The sequence below is a fragment of the Mixophyes fleayi genome, chromosome 4, assembly GCF_038048845.1.
Source record: "Mixophyes fleayi isolate aMixFle1 chromosome 4, aMixFle1.hap1, whole genome shotgun sequence".
NCBI classification, from domain to species: Eukaryota; Metazoa; Chordata; class Amphibia; order Anura; family Limnodynastidae; genus Mixophyes; species Mixophyes fleayi.
In genome coordinates, this window is record NC_134405.1 from 81,276,136 (window position 1) to 81,300,801 (window position 24,666).

Below are 24,666 nucleotides of genomic sequence, written 5' to 3' on the forward strand. Positions count from 1 at the left end.
TGGGCCTGTAGTAGCCTGCTATGCCTGAAGAAGGAAGCATGCAGGTGCTTTGTTCTGATCCTCAACGAGATGGCTCTATCTTCTTTATACCCATGTTGGCTTTTGAACCATATGTATGTGTAATCTCCATTCAGGACCAGACTCTTGATATATTCAACAGAGTGGTCTTCTATCTGCCCATAAGTAAGCAGCTGAGTTTTAGACAGGTGGAGCCTCTCTTCCCACAGGAGGTCTGGACTCTCTCCCCCCTTCATTCTCAGAATGTTTCACCTCGGGTGATTATATGTCTTCACAGACTGCTTATGTCTGACTGAATCTGGCCTAACTTTTTCTTTTTATTGCCTATGCGACAACTATTTGTAAGGAGAATGCTTTTCGGGCAGCTATAATTTAATAAACGTTTTAATTATGGTGTATGAATTAATAGAACACATTTTGACTAAGTGGTATTGTTGTTTTCAAATAAAAGTGAATTTATATTGCAGTGTAATTTTTAAGTTGTCTATTTAAGTGACTGAAAAGTATTCTATTTTATTTCTTCTATCGCCATATGGTTTGGACAAGGTACACATATGCCTTTAGCAGTTATTTTGCATTTCATGTGCAATAGAAATGAAATAATTCCAATCCTGTTGTCCTCTTATTGTTATGACAATTGATGAGGCTGAAAAGAACGATATTTCAGGAGAAAAAAAATAAAAGGTTGTAATCTATTATGGAGATGGTCCAAAAGTGGTGTTAGGTAGTTAAGTGGTGGTTTTTCCTTTTGCTGGCATGCTATTAATGAGCCACAATCCCCCCAAAATATCCTGACTCGGATAAAAAAGTGAAATCGATGCAGGCAACTGTGTATTGCCCATGACACTATTAGTGCAAAGAAAAAGTACTTCTGTATCTTTTCCCGTTTGTAAATGACCCCCACTGTATGAATAAGTAATTCCTTTTGTTAATGTTGCAGTTACGCTGGTGCTGAAAATCTCAATATAGCCTTTTATATTTTGAAAACTAGGCATCTATTGTAATCTGACCGTCTTTTGTCTGGGAGGGAAAAGATGCACACCCTGTGTGGCTTGAGGAAATATTTTGACATATTAGCACAAGATGTGGGTGCCAAGAGCACACTATTTTAGACAGGCTCTTTTCAAAGGCAATAAAATACACAGTTTATGCCACTTTAACCATTTTCTATATTCAAGCTATAGTACAGTGTCTATAGCAGTTACCTGTCCTTAAGCTCCTGCCATCTTGTGGCGGGAAGAGGTGCTGGTGTGCGGGGGAAAAGTGGCCATTGTCAATCCTTAGACCGTTTGGGGTTTTTGGAGATGTTGGATGATTTCTCCCAGCTCTGGTCTCCAGGGTGGATATTGGCTGCTCCTCAGTGAAGAGGGTGCAGCTTTGGTACGGGAGCTACAAACGCAATGAATGTTAGAATGGCAAATGTCCGCTCGAGAAGTACTGAAGGCTATACATTGGGGAAGTGTACTTAATAAGAGCCACAAGTACATAATGTAAAGTTTGGTTAAACAATTAATTGTTGGAAGCAATAAGAAAACGGGTATTGAAAAGTATACAAGAGTACAAAAGGAGCTGCTCTAGAGTAGGTTAACAATGCTGCACAGAGTGATAAGGGGTGTCCCACCCCTACATACAGAGATAAAATTACAAATACACTAGCGCAAAGTACAACCTATATATAAAGAAAACAGATATGAAATGTAGAGGTGATAATTTTGGTTTATATCAAGGTATTATATATAACAAAAAATATAAAAATATATAAAATCTAAAACACACGAAAACCAGTGCACTGGTGTACAATATGGCAGTATAACAAAACAGAGGTAAAAATTATTATATTCAAATAGGTTGACTTACTTAACAGCTGCAACCGTAGTGTAACATACAGTCCGGAATTGCCAGAGTGAATGTCAATAGACAGTATGAAAATATGTATGGCCTGAATATACAAATGCTGATTTAAAATGCACAACTTGTTATTCTTATTTGCGAGAGTCACTAGTTAAATCGTAGTGAGAAGTTCCAGAGAAGTGTCTGTATAACTCTGATGATAACGCATATAGTCCTTTAAAGAGGATCATACGTCGGCACATAATATTCTCAATTACTTATGCTCCACAGATGGGAAGGAGAGAACATAATCTCACTTACCCGCACAGTTTGCCAGTACTATATATGCATCCGGTAATAATCTCCGTCTGGCTAGAAATTGTCCGATATATGCAGTTCTTTAACTGGACTTCTCAGAGAGATGTTTGCAAACTTTGTTAGTGATACATTAAAAGGTAATCTTCCCAATACCTTGCTGATGTCCAATAACGAATATCGTTTAGCTGGTAATTGTCATAGGAGTTTTTCTCACTGGTCTTTTCAGCCGGCAGGTGGATATCACGCTCATTAGAGTGTTTGCGCGTGCATAGATGCTGTCTTGTTGTTATAGATGTTATAGATGTTCCAAACGAGCTCGTTGGTATTGATACAATGTAAGTCAAATAAAATAGAATGAAGGTTAATATCCAACGTGTTTCACCCGTCATGCGGGCTTTCTCAAGGCAATGTGATGGGTATTGAAAAGTCCTTGAAATGCATAGAATGTAGTCAAATATGTAAAAATCGGGTTAGCAAAGACTAGAGCTGAAAAACAGATTGTAGAAGGTATGAGTATACTTCCACACATTTTTTGAGGTACATAAACAGCAAGAAAAATATTCTGATCTTTTAAGTGTTATTTAGACTCAGAAAAGAGGACAAAATAGCAGGAAATTGATTGTGTAACAATAGCCTATACACGCTTATATAACATAAGAGGGGGTGCAGCTCTGCCTAAACAAGAGTGACAGATGGTGACATGGTACAGATGACCTGAACCTATGTGCTCCAAAGGAACTAGGTTCAGCAATAGATAGACCACTATTTCTTACATTTATGGCTTCACTCATAACCGGGTCAGTGCCACAACATTGACTGAAACAGATGTGTTACTAATCTTTAAGGCATCACAGTCCTTATCAGGGCACTATAGACCTTTGACCTCAATAGAGCCCTCAAATATTGTACCTTTTGTAAATAATTTGAGGGATGTGATTGTGAAAGATATTGTAGTAAATGATTTGATGGCACAGCATGACTCAGCACAGTCAGCATGATTTCATGGCATTCATACCAAAAATCACACAGAATAAGAGGTCATTAATTTGCAAATGGGAGAAAGTCTGTTTCATCATGAGCATATGTAGGGGTTCTTAGTTCTGCCATTGATCCCTGCCAAAAGCAGATAAAAACATTTATAGAAGAGTGGATGTACAACCCTTTTTAAATCAAAATTCTTACTGTTACATATCTAATACTATGCATGCTAAAAAATATACATTAAGCTCATCAAAGTTACTGCACTCAAACTCTCCTGTCATCTATATTGGGTCAAGCCAACATCAGCTGAAATCTAATAAGTCTAAATAAGGTGGCTAGGGAAGCAAGTGTGGTATAGCTGATTTTCATAGGGTAATGTTTTTAATTCATTATGTTTATTCTTGAATCTTAGTTACAATGGGTTCCCTGTTCTCACTTTGGATCTTTTTGATGCTCCAGACGGGCTCTTGAAAGTCCACAAGCTTTCTTCTAAAGTCACAGCTTCAAGTAGTCCTTCTCCAATGTTTAGGAGAACAAAACAGGTAAGTTAGTTCACTATACTCTTATAAAGATTCTTGCTTGTTATCTTGCTTTGGTAGAAACATTGCAGCAATATGTACAAGACACTTTAAAATCTGCATAGATATATACAGAGCAAAGGGTAAATAATACTGTATCTATAGAATCTTTTTCTTTTAAAAATAAATAAATAGATAGATAGATATAGAGAGAAAATGAATATGGATGAATATGTAGGTAACAAGAAGAACCTGTGACCGGGATCATCAGGTAAAGTGGTATAAATGGTACATACCTTGACCTTCATGTTGAGGATGCATTCCTGACATGTGTTGCTCTCAGATGACTAAATATATGTGACACAGGAGACTCTTCACCTCAGTTCAGGGTCTCTCCTATCAAATTGTTATTGTTAACTGCAGTTTTTTTTTTAAAATCGATATATATCCTGTACTCTTATATACCCTGTACCTCTGATCTCCGCGTTGAAATTACTCCAGAGGAATTACTGAATCTTAAAGGTGAATAGAAAAGTAACCTAGGACTCCTGTCCGACGTGTAATGAGGTTACATTCTTAACAGTATAGAGGATGTCACATCTTGTCTCAGTTAATACTTTTGTGTATAATCCATAAGGTTTTTCACTCAGAATGTCTATTTTATTTCTCCTTGGATGACAAAATTAATAAAATTAATATATATTTAAATTGGTGACTTTGGCAAAGGTGATCATAGCGCAAAATTGGCTTGCTTCAGAATCTCCTGTCTTCTTAATGCCATGATGATTCATGAAAGATATATGCACACTAGTAGGAATACGGTACATAAGTGTCACACAGTTTGGTCCACATGGTATAAATCAAGGTAGAGAGTGTACTCTAGAGATTTGAAAACCAATTGTTAAATAAGCAAATAGTATGAGTGTTGGCCCCTGGGATGCCTAGACCTGTGTGTAGCTTGTAATACTATGAAATGTATAAATAAGCAGATCGCTTAGGTGGTTTTATTATGCAGAAGCTTTGTGAGTACTGTCTCAATACTCTAGGTACAAATCAACTTTTACATCACTTTGTATACTTACTGTTACAATGATTTATACTGTGCTCGTTGATGTCAGCAACAGCTGTTAATTACACATTCAAACAAAACAAAAGGTATCAATTGTTTGGAACATTTCAAAGAAAATGATTTTATTTTTTTTTATTTTTTTTACAAAAATGTGCTACTTTAGACTCATGACACTCATTACATCCATTCCCACAAATCTATAAGCACAGTGCACTTCGACTGGTAGCAAGGAGATCCCATTTTTATCCAATAAAGTCAAACAAAGATTTTGTGCGGTCCTGTTAAATACTTGTTTGCAAATATGATGGATATACAGAGTGTGTGTGTGTGTGTGTGTGTGTGTGTGTGTGTGTGTGTGTGTGTGTGTGTGTGTATAAAATATCTGCTGTCTTAACCTTTTGCAGGAGATCAGGTCAGCTCATAAAATAGCCAAGCAGTACTCGTCCATCCCCCAAATGTGGTCCAGATGTCTGCTGAGGCATTGCTACGGTCTGTGGTTTATCTGCCTGCCCGCATATGTGAAAGTCTGCCATTCCAAAGTCAGAGCTCTGCGTGCTGCCTATGATGTGTTGCGGAAGATGCATGTCAAAAAAATCGACTCTCCCGATGAGGTAAAACTGATAAATTTGGTGGTACACAGTGACATGTAAAAAATCCTGCCACAATTATCAGTCATATGCAAGAAATCTGTCTCTTGTTTAAATGAACAGTTTGTGTATTTGACATTGATATTTTATTTGTATGTTTTACATGCACACAAAGTGATACTTAAGTAACGGAGTTGAGTATGTGACCCCCAACTATGTATATTATTTTTCTACCAATGGCACAATTATTTTAATGTATGTAGTTAATGTTCTTATTAGTAAATTACTTACACAATATTGCCTGTGCCTTTCTTGAAGCTCTTACTTTGTACATATGTGTTTCTCTTCTCTGAAAGCTGTTTCATGTATCCTAGGTCTGCTATCGTGTGCTAATGCAGCTGTGTGGCCAGTATGGGCAGCCTGTTCTTGCAGTTAAAGTCTTATTTGAAATGAAGAAAGCTGGAGTACAACCGAATGCAATCACCTATGGATACTATAACAAGGTAATTAGACCTCCAGGAATCTTATGTATGTCACAAACCTTAAAATGTCATTTATTTTCCTGTCTTCATACCAAGTAGCTACATTTTGCTGTCAGATTCATCATAATTTATTTATATAGCCCCACTAATTCCGCAGTGCTGTCCAGAAAATATTTGTAACTCACATCAGTCCCTGCCCCATTGGTGCTTACAGTGTAATTCCCTAACCCACACACACACACTGATAGATAGAAACGCAGACTAGGGTCAATTTTGATAGCATCCAATTAACCCATCAGTATGTTTTTGGAGTGTGGGAGGAAATTGGAGCACCCGGAGGATACCCACGCAAACACAGGGAGAACATACAAACGCCACACAAATAAGGCCATGGTCAGAAATTGAACTCATGACCCCAGCGCTGAGAGACTGAAGTGCTAACCACTAAGCCACCACGCTGCCCAGATTTTAACGTATTGATTATAACCTATCCACTATAATTTAAAAGCCACTAAAAATTGTTTTATTTTTTTTTTAGTTTTGGGAGAAATCATGTAAGATAAACAAAAAAATAATTTCTGTGCCCATGCAATCTTCTGATTTGTCTTTGTATCCCCTCTCCCGTGCAGATGGGCTTTTTTCAAAAGTATTCTAAGGTTATCAGAGCCCCTCCCCTGGAACTTCCCATTTGACAGAGGGGCTTCAACAACCTCCCTCACTTTGCCTACACAGGAGACAGGACCTCTTGCTTGGATTTTCTGTTTAGCTTATTTTTACCTAAATTCCTCCCAAAATGAATTCTTTCGTTTTAGGTGAATGTATTTGTAAACGTGCATGTTATCTATTCTTGCATATTACTCCCTGTACAGGCTGTCCTGGAAAGTGTGTGGCCCTCAGGAAATCGAGGGGGCTATTTCCTGTGGATAAAGGTCAGGAATGTGCTTCATGGAGTAGCCCAGTTTAAAAGAGCCTTGAAAAAGCAGCATTCATTAGCCCCACATGCTATGCCTTCAGGTAAGTCATTTAGAAGTGGCTTATAAGCAAGGATGTGACCGTATCCTAGTGTACAAATACAGCTGTTAGGTTTCATTTTCATCATGTGTAATAATACAATAATTGTAAAGTGTTATCTTTTTTCCCTTTTTTTTTTTTTTTAATTATTGTATAAACTGTATAATCCACAGATAGTTTAATGTTCTGGGTCTGTAATTCTCATCTCTGCCATCCTTTTTCCAATAAGATGGCAGTGACCTGGATGCAGTCAGCCATGGTAGTTTGGACAGTTCTATCGACATGAATCCCACTGAGCAGCCTCCATTTAGCACAGATGTGACCAGCGCTGACCCAGCTGATGACCGATCTAGCACTGGTGTGTAGTATGTTGATGAAAACTGAGAGGTGGGATAGGGGAGCATCTCCCCATATTTCTTATCCGGAATGTTGAGAGATTTGTTCACAAAAACGTCATGGTTCTTTCAGGTGGTCAGTCTGATCTGGGCTACAGCTCTTTATCCAAAGAAGAGGTGCGTAGAGGAGCTGTACATGATATACAGGAGGAACAAGAAGGCTCCAGAGGGAGTGACTCCAGCTCATGTATGTACTCCCAAAAATGTAAACAATTAAGTTGAAAAAGCCCAATAGGCAGATATGTGTTACAATTTCAATTAATCCTGAATTTCTCACCCTTCTAAGAGATGTTATATCATACTGAATTAATGATTCTACCACAAATGTTTTCATTCACAGTCCGTGTTGGGTACTAACTCTTGTGTGAGGTTCATTGTTTTTTTTTGTACCAAATCTGTTTGTTTTCAACCATATTATGCATTGTTTTTCTTTCTGGTGCTTATATGCTATGATTTAGTATTCAACTTCATATGTCTAACCACTGGTGCTCTTGTCTGACGTTAAAAGAACAACTTTCAGTGTATCTATAAACTAACAAAATAAACACACAGGGGCATATTCAATTGACGGCGGGATCGCCGAAAATCCTGGGCTCCAAAAATATTACCGTTATTACGGTAATCCTGCGCAGGAAAACCTTTAATACGGTAATTTACTCGCTGGATTTCAGCTCGCAGCTCAGGAAGCTGGGAGCTGAAATCCAGCGAGATATTACCGTATTAACAGTAATATTTTTGGAGCGCAGGATTTTCGGCGATCCCGCTGTCAATTGAATATGCCCCTGTCAATGTCATATATCTTGTTTGTAAATATTGTTTGTTTTCTAAATATTTTACATTCAGTGTCTGAGTCAGAGAGTTCAAAGGGCAGCCGAGATGCCCTCACTCAGCTGCACAGTCCCATTTCTCAAACAGGAAAGTCCACATCCACTATAGTTCGGAATGAGATCAAAGGAAGCAGCCTGGCTGCAACAGTTGGTGACAGTAAGTAAACATTGCAGTATATATATTGTGTATATTAAAAAAGGTGCCTAGTCATTTTGCAGCAGAAGAATCAATCTTAACGAGAGGCCTGAACACTGCAAGTGATCTGTAATATTTTGTAATATATTCACAGTGTGACCATAATTATGATCTTGGCTGTTATTGCATTTATTGGGGACAATATAATTAGCATAGATGCTAGTAGTATCAATGTATAGTGAAGATAAAACCATATATAAAAGATAACAAGTACCTTATCTGCATGTGGTTCTACCTGTACATAATACAGAATGTAGTCTGGTCTCCCCATTGTTCTTCCAGGGAGCCATACTTTGTATTTACGGGCTGTGTTGTACTCACACCCAAATTATTCAGTGACTTGTGAAGATGTCACAGTCATGTATTGCTATATTAACTGTAGCAATATTTTAACACAGGTGCTGCTCTTGTCAGAACTATTATGTAAAAGGTCCAGATTACTCCTGGTGCGGTTTGACATTTATTCTCTGTAGACCTGGTGAACATGACCCTGTCTCCCCACCTTGGTTTTTGATCTTACAGCAGGTTCTCAAGGCAGAGCCTGTGCTACAGAGCAATTTTCCAAAACTCTTTTCTTTAATGTGTACAACTTTAGACCAAGCCCTGTACATCTCGATTATGATATGGGCTTATCACTGCCTGCGCTATCATTTATTTTTTCCTGGTGGTGCTCAAGCATTATTGAATAGTTCTTTTCCCTGCTCGTTTCTGGTATACTCAAGTTGCCTCACCGCAGTTTTTTGTTCTATTTAAAGTCCGCTTTCAACCACTGCTCTCTGCGTTGTTCGTGTGTGTGTGTGTGTGTGTGTGTGTATATATATATGTATATATATGTATATATATATATATGTGTATATATGTGTATATATATATATATATATATATATATATATATATATATATATATATATATATATAAAGCAGCATATATCTTGTGATCCTGAATAGATAAATAGATATTTTTGCAAAACTACCTTTTTTGTCTTATTTTCAGGTAGCGCTGCAGGCCTGCTGTTTGCACCTTCCTTTGAAGATACCAGAAAAATTGAGATTTACCAAAGCTGGAGTTTGCGGAAGAGGCACCGAAGTGCCATGGAGCCAGGGTTACAAAATCAGTTAGATTGGGAAACCAGGAGTAGACACTACAGCCAAGAAAATCTTACAGATTTACTGATCAGTCGGACTGACCAGGCATCAAAAGCTGGACAAATCCTCAATAAACTGGGTGCAGATGCAAAAATACTCAGTGGAGCTTTCCAAAAAAGTATTGCTCGTCCAAAGACATTGGACCTCAAAAGAAACTCTCCAAGGAAAGATACTGTGAGAATGATGAAGGAGTGGAGTGATGACGAGTCTCCAGTCGGGGAAGAGGGATACACTGACAAAGCAGACTCGCCAGTGATTTTTGATCTTGAAGATCTGGACAATGACACTATTGAAAGTAAGCCAGTAAAAACTAGTGGCCGAAAGGAAAAACTAAGAGAGAGGACCATGAGCACGAGCTCTTCAACGTCAGTGTTTTTGACCAAGCCCGTTGAAAAGACAGATGTAAAAGTTGGATTAGATCCTCTTTCAATGCTAGCAGCGGAGACGGGACCAGAAGAAGAAGAAGAAGCAGCTGAGGAAGTGGTAGAGAAAAGCTTATTGACACCATCAGCTAAAAGGGATCTTGCAGAGGAGATAGAAATGTACATGAATAACATTAGCAGCCCATTGTCCAGTAGAGCTCCGAGCATGGACTTGCAGAGAAACACTTCTGATCAGTACAAAACCTCTAAAGCTCTACCACTCTGCAGGCGTTCAAGTCTTCCCTCAACTCCCCCACATTTACCTAGAATACCAAAGTCAAAAACGTACCACTCAAAGCGTAGCGAGAGACATCGGGGCCGGCTCTGGTCTTCACCAGTAGCTTCTGTGGGAAGTGCACACACTGAAAAACCCCAAGACTCTGCCCTTGCCTTGATGTCCCCAACATCCTTTAACTTTGATACACTCCTCACGCCCAAGCTGGATGTATTAAAGAGCAGCATGTTCTCTGCTGGGAAAGGGGTTGCTGAGAAGGCCACAAAGTGGTACTCAAAGATTACAAACTATGCTGGCCCAATAAAGGTAAGGCCTTTTCAATACACTCTCTTAAACCAACACGTTTGTTTTGCCTCTCCAAAATCAAAAGAACAAGACATGTTCCTGAGGAGCTATAAAGATCCAATATCAGAATATAGTTCCAAGCTTTGTTGAAGAGTATCAGTGTCCTACACATAGTGGAGGCTACCAATTTATGGACTGAACCTATGTTCATGAAACACCTCAGTGATTTCATAGGGCACTAGTGAATTGTCTGGCTCCATATTCATGAATATTGTTTCAGCCCACAATATGGCTGCCTCCACTATTTGTAGGCAATGGGAGCACTAAAAAAAATAGTGTAATATGTTGAATCTCCTGTAGGACCAGAATTCTGACCGAGTGAGCCTGTCTTCAGGTGGTGCTGGGGATGCAGAATCTTTCTCTATAAATGAAGATGACTTTGAAGGCATTAACTCTCCACATGACAATGATCTCTCCACCAACAAGTCAGTGGGAATGAGCAGAACCAGCCTGGAGAGCAACACTTCCCAAGAGTGCACCACAAAGCAACTTTACCACAGTGGTGAGGCTAAAAGGCCGATTGTCAAGAATGGAAAAATACTGGGTGAGATTATGTTAAAATAGCCTCATTGACAGATGTCTTCTTTTCATATACAGACTCTCCTTCCAGGATCTCTCTAAACTACAAATCAGAGCTTCTTTCCTCCTGCAATTCCAGCAGCAGCAGTGTCTTCCAGAACTATGCTATGGAGGTGAGCTGTTTTTTTTATCACGTCTTTACATATTGCTTTAGAGAAAAGTATGTCAGGGCTTGTACACATGAGCGCTTTCCATATGCATATGGTATGTATTGTGAGAACTGTATTGATCATTTCTCTGTCGCCCTATTGGGGGACACTGCAAGAAATTGGGGTATAGTAGGTAGTCCTGGAGTAAGAGGCACTTTAAACTAAAAGTGCTGGGTTGATAGCTCCACACCTAGTGTGCCCCTCCTATAGGAACTGTTCCTCAGTTTATTTTAAGTGCCCTTTGGAGTCGGGCATGTGTTTTTAGGGCTCCTGCCCTGGATTTTTTATTTCTATTTTTTATTGTTCCTCTTATTTTTAACTGTTTAGTGTGTTGGGCTTAGGGTTGCCTCCCCAGGAATGGACAGCCTGCGGCCTTCCTCCTGCTGTGGATCCACTTACTGTCAGGCTGACCAGATCCACTGGTGGCAAGAGCTTTCAAGAAAAATGCCTGGAATCATCCCCTGATGCCTGGGTTCAAGGGATTGTCGCCTGGGGTAATCTCCTCCAATTCCTATGTCACAGATTCTTCACTACAGGTCTGCCATCCTGCAGTCTTCAGTGCAGTGTGCTCCGGGGGGCAATCCAATAAATCTTGTATTCAGATGTGATCATTCCAGTCCCTGCACTGGAACAGAGATTGGGGTTTTACTGCAAACTTTTTCTGGTTCAAAAGCCGGACGTATCCTTTTGGCCTATCTTGAACCTAAAATCATTTAACGGATTTGTGTCCTATGCTTCAAAATGGAGTCGCTACGATCCATCATCGTTGGCATGGAACGGAGAGTTCCTTGCTTTTCCTGAACATAAAGGAACACCTACCATGTTCCCATCTGGGAGAGGTAATCAGCGTCTCCTTCGCTTTGTGGTTTGCGACACCCATTGTCAGTTCAGGGCTTTACCCTTTGGCCTGACTACCACCCTGAAGGTTTTCACGAAGGTGAGGACTGTCATGGCGGGTTTCTTCTGCTCTCAGGGCGTCACGGTTGTTCCTTACTTGGTTGATCTGTTATTAAAGGCCCCATCTTAGTCAGGTCTACTCCACCATCTGTACCTAACAATGTCCTTCTTCAAAGCACACGGTTGGATCATTAACTGGCCCAGGTCTTCCTTAATTCCCGCACAAAGGATGTGCTTTCTGAGCTTCGATTTCTGCACCAGGTGTCAGCAGGTGTTTTTTGCGGAGGTGGGAGGTGTCCCTTCTCCACTGCATGAAGTTGCTAGTCACCATGGTATCTGTGTTCAAAGTGGTTCTTCTTGCCCAATTTTATTCTCGGACATTCCAGAGGAGCTTCTTTGAAAGCGGTTGAAATCCCTTCTTCATCTGGAAAGACCATTCATCACGTTGTCCACGACAGTTTGCCAGTTCCTTCTCTTGTGGTTGGACAGGTTGCATCTCACTATGGGTCGCTCCTTCCCATCATGGGAGTGGATACTTGTGACCTTGGACGCCAGTCTGTCAGGATGGGGCACGTCATTGGTGTTCTCGAGTTCATGGGATTCTCAGGAGGCACTTCTGTCCATCTATGTGCTGGAGGTCAAGGCGGTTTAGAAAGAGCTGGTACAGACTCAGAGGCTGTTGGCGGGCAAGCCTCTAAAGGTCCAGTTGGAAATGCGACAGAGATGGCTTTCCCAAATCTTCCAGGGGTAACCACAGTGCACTGGCCATGATGGAAACATCGTGGATCATGTACTGGGCATGTGGAAAACTGGGAGGCCGGTTACCTCAGTCGCAACCAAATTCATCCAGGAGAATGGTTTCTTCACTTGGACATGTTTGCCCTTCTAGTTAAGCATTGGGGTCAGTCAAGCTTATGGCGTCACGTCTGAACTTTAAGGTTCCTCTCTTCTGCACAAAATGCTGAGATCCCGTCGCGGGGTACAACGGCTCAAGAGGGAGAGGGTACCAGCCATCTTGGTAGTCCCAGACTGGCCCCGCCGGGCATGGTACTCGGACATCCTCGGGATGGCCGAAGGTCCACCTATCAGGTTACCTTTTTATCCTGACCTTCTCATGCAAGGCCATCTTCGTTAAGTCGTCTGGCTTTGACGGCTTGGCTACTGAGACTCTGATTCTAAGGGTTTGTTGTTTCTCTTTGTCGGTGACTCGGACTACGATCAAGGCCGGGAAACATTTGTCTGCTGCCAATTATTATCAGGTATGGAATCCGTATGTTCTGTGGCGTGAAGTTCAGAGTGTTCACACCTCTCGCTTTAACCTTTCTCATTTCCTCTCCTTGCTTCAGGTGGATCTCGACTATGGTCTCCGGTTATCTTCCTTTAAAGATGCAGGTTTTAGCGAGTCCATCTTTTTCCAGTGCACATTGGCAAGTATAACGGATTTCCAGACCTTCCTGCAGGATGTTCTTCATGCTCAACCCCTTCTTGTGCATCCGGTTGAAGCACGAGACCTTAATCTGGTGCTCTGGGCCCTTCCTAGAAAGCCCTTTAAACTAATGAAGTCTGCAGATCTCCGTTATGTTACATGCAAGGTAGCGTTTTTTTCTCATTGGCGTCGTCGGGTATCCAAGTTGGGGGCTTTATGCTGTAATCCCCCTCCGTTTCTAGTGTTTCATCCGGACCGAGCAGTGCTTTGCATTAAACCTTCCTTTATTCTTAAAGTGGTCTCCCGTTTTCATTAAATCCAGGAGATTGTGGTCTTGACCTTTTCTCCGGGTTCGCAGTCTTTGGATCCGTCCTTGTTGCTTTTAGACGTGGTCATGGCACTTAGGTGTTATGTGGATCGTACCACTGCGGTTTAAAAGACTAATGATCTGTTTGTACTGTATGATGCGCACAAATGTGGTTGGCCGGCCTCTAGACTATTGCTTGCATGATGGATCACTTCCACCATACAGTATGCTTACATTCAGTGGGCTCAGCCTGTGCCAGTGGGCTTAACAGCTCATTTGACCAGGGCTGTCGGTGCTTCATAGACGGCGCATCATTTTGTTTCGGCCGAACAGTTGTGCTGTGCTGCTAATTGGTCGTCTGTCCACACCTTTGTCAAATTCCACAAGTTGCAGGGCTTTGCATCTCCGTATGCTAGCTTTGGATGCAAGGTTTTGCACGCAGCCGTTTCAGAGCAATCTCTCCCTTAGGGGCAGCTTTGGAATGTTTCCAATGTCTCACTGTGTCCCCTAATAGGGCGACAGGGAAAATAGGATTTTTTTTACTTACCATAAAATCCGTTTCTCTTAGTCCATTGTGGGACACTGTGCTCCCACCCTTTGTCTGATTGTTTGCAGGTTGTCTGTTTTGTTTTTTTCCTCATGACCTTGTTAGGCCCTCTCTTTTCTATAGTAGGGGTGGAACTTTCCTCCCAACACTTTTAGTTAAAGTGCCCGTGACTCCAGAACCACCTGCTATACCCTAATGTCTTGCAGTGTCCTCCAGTGGACTAAGAGAAACTTATTTTATGGTGAGTAATAAAAACTTAAACAATACTGCAAATAATAGCAATCATTGAGCCCGATGATGAATACGCTGAGAGTATACATGTGCTGACGGTACACAGTGAGCTATAGAAGAGATCTTGATGTATCATGTTCTAGGTCATGATTTGCTAGAAGCATTTCACACCGAACTTGCATTACATTTCTGTTATGAAATATGATGGCATTCCACTGCAGCTGTGTTAGAACATTCACTGCTCTAATTCGGAAGAATATTTTTATCAACTATTTTGTGAATGCAGGTTTTTTGTTGGTTTGATTCTAGAAAACACATTTCTTTTAAATTAGTTGAAGTGCCATTGACTCCAGAGCCACCTACTATACATGACACATGACACATGACACTTCTGTAGCTCCTCCCACTACTTTTGCTTAGTTTTCGAATACAAGTTACAAAACTTAGAATGCAGTCATATGAGTTACTGTGACATTGAGCAAGGTGGACATATATAGTGAGGTACATACACTCCTATTGTTTCATGGATATTCTTTAGCTCAGTAATACAAACTATTTGAAATATGTTGTCGAATCTGTAATAAAGTATGTGTGTACATTGATTCTCCTCTCACTGAGTCATATTGATTTGGTGCAATGGAATTTGAAAGGGATATCAATTACCAACTTGAAATGAAACCGCTTATCCTAGAAAGTTGCCAATAATCATGTTTTTTTGCTCCTTCTCTACCACTTAATGCCATACATATAGATATGTATTTTCTTTGGCAGGTCCTAATCTCCAGTTGCTCGCGGTGTCTGACGTGTGATTGTCTTGTACATGATGAGGAGATTATGGCAGGCTGGACAGCAGACGACTCAAATCTCAACACCACATGTCCCTTCTGCGGCAACCCCTTCCTACCATTCCTAAACATTGAAATCCGAGATTTACGCCGCCCTGGTCGGTGAGGAACATTAGCTTTTTTTGTTCTTTAGATCATTTAACCTGTTTTTGAATGCCACAACAAAGTGTCTATTGCCAACACAAATCTCTAAAGTGCACCAAAAATTTGAGCAGGATTTATTTCCCCTCTTAGGACATTTATAAGCTGTTGCTGTTATTTGTATCTTCTACTTACACTTGGAGGCATACACCGTGTGTTAGGCTGGCCAAACACTTGGTAATTTTGTCAGCCCGGTTGTCTGATATTCAACATATTGACCACAGATCTCCACGTAACTGACTGACTGACTGTCAGCAACTTCACTGTCAGCTGAGAACCGTTGAACTCTATCTAGATTTTAATTGTTCCTGGCTAAAAATGCTGTGTGGTCAAACTTGGCATGGGGCTTGTATAGTGTATAAGGCAGAACATCCAGATTTTACCGAGCATGACCAGCTTTAGACATACTTTAAAAAGATGTCACTATCATTATCTCTCTACCAGGTACTTCCTGAAGGATAGTCCATCTGCAGAAAGTATGCCACAACCTACTGTTCCCTCTCAGAGGCCCAAGTCTGCAATTATTACGCCTGCCTTTTCTCTCACTCCATCTAGGTAAGTATATATGTGGGTCCTTTTATGCAGTGATTTTAAATCATATATATTGGTTGGCATCAGCGCTGACATTTACAATATTGTCTTTTGTAGGCAAGGACTGCCTCATATTTATTATGCAAAATACAGTATAGGCTTTATAAATACATGCCAACTATTTTTGTTGGAAGAAATCCATATAGTTGTATCTATAATAAGCAATATATTCCTAATAAAATAAGCCACATATTTTTGCATATTAAGTTTTATCTCCTTAATAAGTTTTGAATTTGCCTTATTTTATGATATCTGCTCGACCACATGCTGTAGTGTGATAATTTAGCAGTGGCTGCTTAAACCTGCACCGTCTGTTTAAAACAGCAGGTAAAAAAATGTGTCCTCACTGGTCTTCTGAGCACTTGTCCTGGCAGTCATTGACAGTCGTAGGATCCAGAGAAGGGATATCAAGAATCATCTATTTCAGTTCTTTACACCGCACTTGCAGCATACAGAGTTCAATGTTCCCCTTTATGGTTTGGAGAGCTAATTCTTTGACATGGCAAGGACTTCCTCCACCACAGATGTTCCCTGGGCAGTGCAGGAGAAACGTGTATTAGGTTTCTCCTGTCTGTTAGCACATTTATGGGAGAATTCAATTCTAAATGCCACTAGACCTACCTCTATATGTGGCTGCACACGCTCCTGGTGACTACGTTAGAGGAATCGCAAGCAAAAATGAGCTGCGTTTTTTAGGCCGGACATCACCGCGAGGTCTTTTCACGGGACGTTCCGGCAGCATTTCACGCAATTGAATTCTTAGATCCATGTAAACTGAGTCAAGTAAAATCTGTCTTACATTATATAGAATCCTTTAGTGTTGGCAAAAGAGGGAGACTCATTAAATAAACCAGGGTTTCCTCAAATTAAAAATAATTTTAAAAAAATAAATCCTAAAAATATGCGCACAATCCATTTACAACCCTGTCACATCTTAAGAGAAAAAATAGACTACACATATTAAGTATTATTACTATACTCTGGAGAGGTTGGTGTGTACATTGCGGGGTAAATATTTGGGCTTGCACTAACTGCGTAAAGTCACCACAATCTTGAAAGAGAATCTTGAAAAATATAAAATTCACTTTGAATACCTAAAACAAAATTTCCAGATGAAATGAATGCATCCCAAACCTGAATATGATTTTGGTCCTGTAGAAGGGGAATCTCTGGTTATCAATTGTTAATCATGTAATGTATTTCTTTATTACTTTGTCTATTATTATTATTATAGTAAAACAGAACCTGAGGACTCTCATGTCAGGATTATAGAGATACCAGCGGGAAAGAGGAAGAAAGATCTCAGTGAATCAGCCTCTCCGAGTCTGCCTGTAGTGAGAAGCATCAGTACGTTCAGCCCTTTGGATGAGAAGCCATCTTGCACGCTGAGCCATGTTTCCACTGGCAGCCTACCTACTAACTTTCAGACATCCGCTGTATGTGACCCAGTAATTTCTCATTAACATTCACATGTCACATTAATGTCTGGTGCAAATATTAAAATAGCACCTGCTAAGTAAGAGGACATTAAGTTTAATTTATGAAAGTGCATTACTACTGGCCTGCACCACAAATACCCTTTTCTCTTTCATCCTATCTGGGGGACACTGCTACCATGGGTTGTGAGAGTGGGGGTGGAGTTCACACTTAACAGGTTAACTTTGTTAATGTATCAAAGCTGATAAAACCCCGCCCCTCTGCAACCCTCTATAGCCTCTCCAGTCTTAGTTAAGTGCCCAAGGGAGTTGGGCTTACTTTTAATGACCAGAATCATTTATTGCTTTTTCTAATAAATTTTAACTTAAATTTTGCAGCAGTGTACTCTGTTTAGTATACAGAGCACACTTATTCAGGTGTCCTAAGGCAAGCTCAGGGAGGACAGAAACCTCCCATGGAGCAGAAGGGTTAAACACGTGACCGTGATCGGAGGAGGACTGATGGGAGCCGGGATAGCTCAGCTGGCTGCAACTACAGGTCACACTGTAGTATTAGTGGATCAGAATGAGAACATCCTGAAAAAATCTGGCAAAGCCAAGTTTATGCCCTTCTGCTCCACGGAAAGGTTTTCCTCACTGAGCTCGCCTTAGGACACCTGCATTATGGTTTGACAGCTGTACCGCGCCAGTCAAACAGCCTAGTAGTATTGGAAGTTTTATTTTATTTTTTAAAAGCTACTCAACGCTGAACAGCGGCTTATAGCAGCTGCCACACTGATTCAAGACCGATATACCAGCTCTGCCAGAAACGGCGAAGAGCACCGGTAAACGGGACACCAGGGGACGCCATATTGAAATATACTAACTCCCCTCCTTAGCAAAGGAAGGGGGGCACTTGTTCCACCAGGAAAACGGCCACCAAGAATCTGCTATTAGCGACTGCTGCATAATATAGATGTAGCAGATCGCTTTGTGAACAGCAGAAAACTCGAGTGGAGCAGGAAAAATGTGCAGTCGGAGGGTACTAAGGACAGAACCCCCCCGCCCCCCCCCCTACAGTCTGAAACAAATGACCTATTCCAAGGGCGCCAAAACTGCCCGGGTAAAAGAGCAGCAGACATTCTCTAGGACACTGAGTTGCCGACAGACCTCTCCTGCCCCACAAGACATCTTAGCCTGATTGGAAGGCCAAGTACCACTTTTCTTATATCTCTATATCATAGATAGGGGTATATTGAAATTAAGTTGTTGCAATTTTTTAATAAAATATAAAATACTAATTGCATAACACATAACCTTAGCAGGGGGTACTATTTTTTGACTCTGTAAAAAATGTCTGATAAGGGAAAGGCACCTCGGGCAAAGTATTATACCTGGAGGTTTTGGAGTAGGTGGCAGAAACTCTTTTTAGGGAGCTTACCTTGGACGTCTGCACTTGATTTGTGTGTCTTGAGGGCTGTTGCTGCCATTACGGATGATCCGGGTGTTTTAGTTCCCGTGCTTGCTGGTTGTTTCTGCCGTGGCGCAACCTGGAATGGAAATAAAGAGGGGTGTAGAAGAGAGGGGGGAGTGGGAAAGAACAGTATACACGGTACAGCCAATATACTTTGATGCTGTTGATATGGCAGTTGATTATAGCTTATTTTGCAGTTTTTCGGTCTATAGCTCTTTTGCTTTGTTTATAGATCTAATGCAGTGTATACTGTTGTGGTGAACCTGCTATAAGCATATAGCACTGGGGGTTATTACGGGCAGGGTGGTTAATAGCCCTATGTATAGCTCAGTGTTTATAGCTCGCAGTTGTGGCTGCTTTGCTCTGAGGCTAGTAGTTTATAGCTCAAATGTTAAGCTCTTACCTGTCAGTAGTAGGTGGTGGAAGTTATAGGTATATGCAGTTAGGATAGTGTGTTATATGTCTAGAGCAGAGCCTGCCCAGGTGGGAAATGTGCAGGTAATGAGCTGAGTAGTCTATGTGGTTATGGTGTATATAAATGTGCCGTGGACTAAGTAGGATTGGGTGCTGTGTGTATATTATATGTAGTGTGGTAAATGAGCGCAGATGTTTATGCTCAAATGATCTTAAAAGAGCAGTTGTAAGATATACTGTCCTTATGGTAGAGGGTCTGGACAAGTTTTAGATTGGTTGGTGGGTAACATCGGCATGGGTTGCCAGGTCTATGGAAACATGGGCTGACCAATTAGCAGCGAGTATGAAAAATTCGAATTGCAGCTTCCATTTATTTCTGCAACCATAGTAGCGGCCAGGAGAGCCTTATGGCTCAGGTCCTGGGATACAGACATGGAATCAAAAAAGTCGTTAGAATCACTCCCTTATTCAGGGGGTAGGACAAATCTCAATCCCTGAGGAACCTGACGGCTTGGGTTATGACCTGCCGTAGACCGCCAGTCCACTTGTGCATGCGTTTATTGCCTATGGTCAGCTGCACTCGCGCTGCTTCCAATGGGACCGCTTGAGGAAGTGGTCAGGATCCCATCTGAGATTAGGGGAACAACTGATACAATTGTCACCAGAGGCGAAGGCTTCCCTCAGATGGTGGATGGTCCGGGACAATCTGACAGTGGGAAGGTCCTTTGCCCCATGGTCCTGGATCTTAGTAACCGCCTGGGATGCTTCCTTCCCCATCCACATTCTGGAGCTAAAAGCTATGCTTTGGCATTAGAGAGTGCCCAGACGATACTTCACGGACAGCCAGTCCGTCTGCAGTCCGACAATGCGATGTCAGTGTCTCATGTCAACAGACGGGGCCATCAGGAGCGCGGGAGCAATGAGGGTGGCTGCTCAAATCTTGACCTTGGCAGAGATCCATGTTCCCGCTATTTTTATCCCAGGAATCCAAAACTGGGAAGCGGATTTTCTTAGCCCGCATGCGATATTGCCAGGTGACTGGTCGCTCCATCTTACAGTCTATTGTTCAAGGATGGGGTATCCCAGATCTGGACTTAAAGGCATCACGTCACAACAGGAAGGTACCTGAGTTTTTCTCTCGCGCAAGAGACCCCTTGAAGGTGGCCATCGACATAATGACAATGCCATGGGACTTCATGTTGGGATACCTGTTTCCTCCCATCCCTATGATTCCCAGTCCTTTAACGAGTGAAGCAAGGGGGATTCCCAGTTATACTACTGGGTCCGCTTTGCCAAGGTGAGTTTGGTACGGAGAAATTCTTAATGCTAGCGGTAGGTTCGGGTCTAAAATTACCTCTTTGAGAAGACCTTCTTCAGCAAGGACCATTCACACATCAGTAATTGCCTCGGCTCAATTTAATGGCATGGCTGTTGAGGCCAACCTGTGGAGGTCCAGAGGGTTCTCTCCATGAGTAGTGAACACCCTCTTTCGGGCTAGAAAACCTATTTACTACCGCATCTGGCGAACCTACATCAGATGGTGTGAGAGTCGACCATGCCACACAACTGCTTTTTGCCTTTCACGATTTTTGGCTTTTCTCCAAGATGGCTTGGATGTGGGCCTTCGTCTAGGTTCAATGAAAGTACAGATATCGGCCCTTTCAGTTTATTTTCACCTGTTCTTGGCAGACATTCCGGATGTCAGAGCCTTCTTGCAAGGAGTCCTACATATCCAGCGTCCATATGTTCCTCCAATGGCCCCCTGGGATCTTAACCTGGTGCTTAATATGCTTCAAGGGCCTCCTTTTGAACCATTACGAACTGCAGAATTAAGGTTCTTGACTTTGAAAGTGGTATTTCTACTAGCTATTGCATCGGCTCGTAGAGTTTCAGGTGCTCTCTCATGACGTGAACCATACCTTATCTTTCACGATGATAGGACGGTTCTCAGAACAGTTCCTGCTCCTACCGAAGGTAGGAAAGCAATCCCTCGATTGCTAGGTGGCTTACTTCTTTTAAGCAGGCTTATGTCAGTGCTAATAGACCTGTGCCAGATCGTATTGTAGCCCACTCTCACCCGTTCAGTGGGGGCGTCCTGGGCTGCACAAAATGGGGCCTCCGCTGACCAGTTGTACAGAGCAGCCACGTGGTCCTTGGTTCATACTATTTCCAAATTTTATCAATTGAATGTATTTGCGTCAGCAGACGCTGCTTTTGGCAGTAGTGCCAGAGTGGTCCCTCTCTTAAGGGGCCTGCTTTAGCACGTCCCCATGGTAGCAGTGTCACCGGATAGGATGAAAGAGAAAAGAGGATTTTTATACTTACAATAAATCCAGTTTTCTGATTCCATCTGGGGGACACTGCATTCCTCCCTTCTGCTTTTCTGCTGTGTGGTCTCTGGTTGGTTGACTCCCCTTACTTGGGGCTTTATACTTGGACTGGAGAGGCTACAGGGAGTTGCAGAGGGGAGGGGTTTGTCAGCTTTGATACATTAACAAAGTTAACCTGTTATGTGCTAACTCCACCTCCACTCTCACAACCCATGGGAGCAGTGTCCCCCAGATGGAATCAGAGAAACGGATTTATCGTAACTATAAAAGTCCTCTTATTATTCTGTGTGCCTGTTTTTGCTCATTTTCATGGGAAATGAGATTACTGGGGTCAAAGTTTCCTTTTTCTAATGGGAAGTGGTGGGTGGATCTTGGTGTACAGTAATGTTTTGCACTCATGCAAAATTAGGGACCATAATGCTTTATTTTCCCTTAAGGGCTTGCTTATTAATGATGCTCTGGAGGTAATTGGGAGCGTTTATATGACTTCAATAGCAACCTGGTGATCTTTTATACATCAAAGCGCCAATGTAATAAAAACACAACACATTTATTAATGTATTTAACACATAATTGTAAAGCGCTTCGGAGTTTGCTGGCGCTATAAAAATAATTGTTGATGATAAGAGAGAGATGGAAAAGTGGAATATGATCATCATGGTTTATTTGTTAGGCAAGGCGTCTCAAAGCTCAGTGCTGGGTAATGAGTGTTACAAATCATACAAAACAGACCAAGTACAGACAAAGTTGATAAAGGAGGTGCAGACATGGAACAAAGGATAGAGGGGTCCTGTTTGTGAGTCCTTACAGTCTTTACTGTTCTTGTGACCTTTGCGTTATTAACTGAAAGTAAAGGGGCTACAGGGCTGCCTTTATTTCAAATGTAATATTTATAGTGTTTGATATTGCGTTGTTTTATTTGCATCGTACTGTCACAAGGACACATTTATGTGTCTGGTTTGTAATTATTGCTCTCCAGTAAACAATGTAGGGAGCTCTTTTAATTAAATGTTCTCAATCTACCTATTGTATCTAATCTTTGTACACAAACTAAATTTAGTTTTTGTGAGTTTGAACTGCACCTGCTTTGCTTTTGCAACTAGATCATTAGGCAAATAAGAAGCCCCTACATCTGCCCATCCACCAGAACAATCCTTTGCATTGTGCCACTGTTGTAAATGACCCCCAACATACAGATTAATAGTTCCTTATATTACTGTGTGTAGTATGCTTGAAAATAGGTGCATTATTAACTTATTGACCTTATAAATCTCTAATGAAGACTTATTGCTAGAATTATTAAATGTGCTTTATCTTCACTTAACATAAAATTATATAAAGTTTGTATAACCAGTTTTATGCTATCTACAATTGCCTGTATATTTTCTGCTGTTTACCTGTGAAAAGCATATGGCTTTTTCCTGCCTAACATTTCTACTCTCTGGATAATTTGTTATCGAAATCAGGAATCACTTGACTGGAGGATGTCGCACCCTGAGCCTATCACTGTCCCCTACCTTAGCCCCCTTGTTGTGTGGAAAGAACTGGAGAGCTTACTAGAGAATGAGGGTGACCCGTCCATTACGGTTCCTGGTTTTGTGGACCATCACCCCATAGTTTTCTGGAATTTGGTGTGGTACTTTAGGAGATTGGATCTTCCAAGCAATCTGCCTGGATTAATCTTATCCTCAGAACATTGCAATAAGAATTCCAAGGTAGATGCAAACCTGAATCTTTACATTTCTGGTGTGTATGTGTGTGATAAATTCACGTAAGTGATTTAGAAGGCAGTGTGACAGCTGTGGGAATGGATGCTGTGTTTGTAGAGAACGTTGCAGAGACATGGGTACTTTAGGTCGGTATGTCCAGATGACTAGTGTTTATGTTGACTCTTGCATGTTACTTACTTCCTTATTCACTTTCCAAATAACATAGTTTTCATTCTTATTTTCTGATGGCATTATTAGCAGGCACCAGAATTGTAGCATGCAATAATATTTGGTTGTATGCCTTTTTCACAAATCCGGGTTATGAAGATGCTGATTGTGCCCTACTCTTTAATGTTTCACTGTAAAATGACTACTACCTAATACTCTGCAGATCCCTCGGAGCTCGATGTCTGAAGATAGCAAACACGTCCTTATACAAGTCTTGTGGGACAACCTGAAGCTTCACCAGGATCCACGGCAGCCTCTGTACATCCTGTGGAACATTTTAAGTAAGTTTTCTGCTCATTTTATTACGTTAGGCGGTGTGTTGTGGATTCATGTTTTGATGACTTTTAATCTTGTTTTATCCACAGGTCAAAACTGCACTGTAGTTTATGAGAGTGAGTTCTAGTTGTTAGATAAGCTTTTTGGTGAAGTGTTTGGTTTTGGTTTTGCATGGCTACTCTGTTTCCTGGGAAGTAATGTGCGGTTAATTGTCCTGCTGAGATGAGCAGATCCTCCATGCATACAGCTTCTCATATTCTGTTATAACACCGCCAAAGTGTCCTATGTATGCCATGTGTCTGGCAGATACATGTAACAATCAAATGCATCAATATTCCCTTTTACTGCTATTGCACAAGAGTGTTACAAACCACAAACCACAAACCTCACAGGTATCTGAGTGTGGATAATGTCCTTGAATAAAACTGTGTAAATAAGATATATATATAATTTTTCTTTTTGAATTCTTGTTTTCCAAATGAAATTTCAGTATAACAGCTGTATGCAGGTGTGTAATGCTCTGCTAGCTATAAACCATTGTATGTCGGCCTCCTATCCCCACTGTGCAGGTTTTCTGGATTTTATTACATGACCACTGTTGGATCCTGAAAGCCTGCATCTTGTCCTACCTGAGAGCTGGATGTGGGATCTGCGTATTTTCCTGTTTATGCATTTATTTGTGGTTGTTTTGATGTGATGTCAGTTCTATATAATCAAACCTGAAATC

The 24,666-nt window shown here is 41.3% G+C and overlaps 1 protein-coding gene across 6 annotated transcripts in view; it reads left to right on the top strand.

Moving 5' to 3' along the window:
• Window positions 1-24,666, top strand: part of DENND4A (DENN domain containing 4A) — an 87,465-nt gene that overhangs the window by 56,649 nt on the left and 6,150 nt on the right. For 4 of the 6 annotated variants that reach the window (XM_075207605.1, XM_075207602.1, XM_075207606.1 and 1 more), the window contains 16 exons: window positions 3,560-3,689; window positions 5,139-5,345; window positions 5,696-5,824; window positions 6,673-6,817; window positions 7,044-7,172; window positions 7,283-7,396; window positions 8,053-8,193; window positions 9,227-10,341; window positions 10,681-10,882; window positions 10,978-11,072; window positions 15,288-15,463; window positions 15,947-16,057; window positions 17,328-17,529; window positions 23,193-23,441; window positions 23,827-23,944; window positions 24,029-24,055. In XM_075207605.1, the coding sequence (XP_075063706.1) occupies window positions 3,560-3,689; window positions 5,139-5,345; window positions 5,696-5,824; window positions 6,673-6,817; window positions 7,044-7,172; window positions 7,283-7,396; window positions 8,053-8,193; window positions 9,227-10,341; window positions 10,681-10,882; window positions 10,978-11,072; window positions 15,288-15,463; window positions 15,947-16,057; window positions 17,328-17,529; window positions 23,193-23,441; window positions 23,827-23,944; window positions 24,029-24,055 (3,290 nt within the window). The remainder of the gene's footprint in view (window positions 1-3,559; window positions 3,690-5,138; window positions 5,346-5,695; window positions 5,825-6,672; window positions 6,818-7,043; window positions 7,173-7,282; window positions 7,397-8,052; window positions 8,194-9,226; window positions 10,342-10,680; window positions 10,883-10,977; window positions 11,073-15,287; window positions 15,464-15,946; window positions 16,058-17,327; window positions 17,530-23,192; window positions 23,442-23,826; window positions 23,945-24,028; window positions 24,056-24,666) is intronic. The other 2 variants (XM_075207603.1, XM_075207607.1) reach the window with 1 other exon arrangement.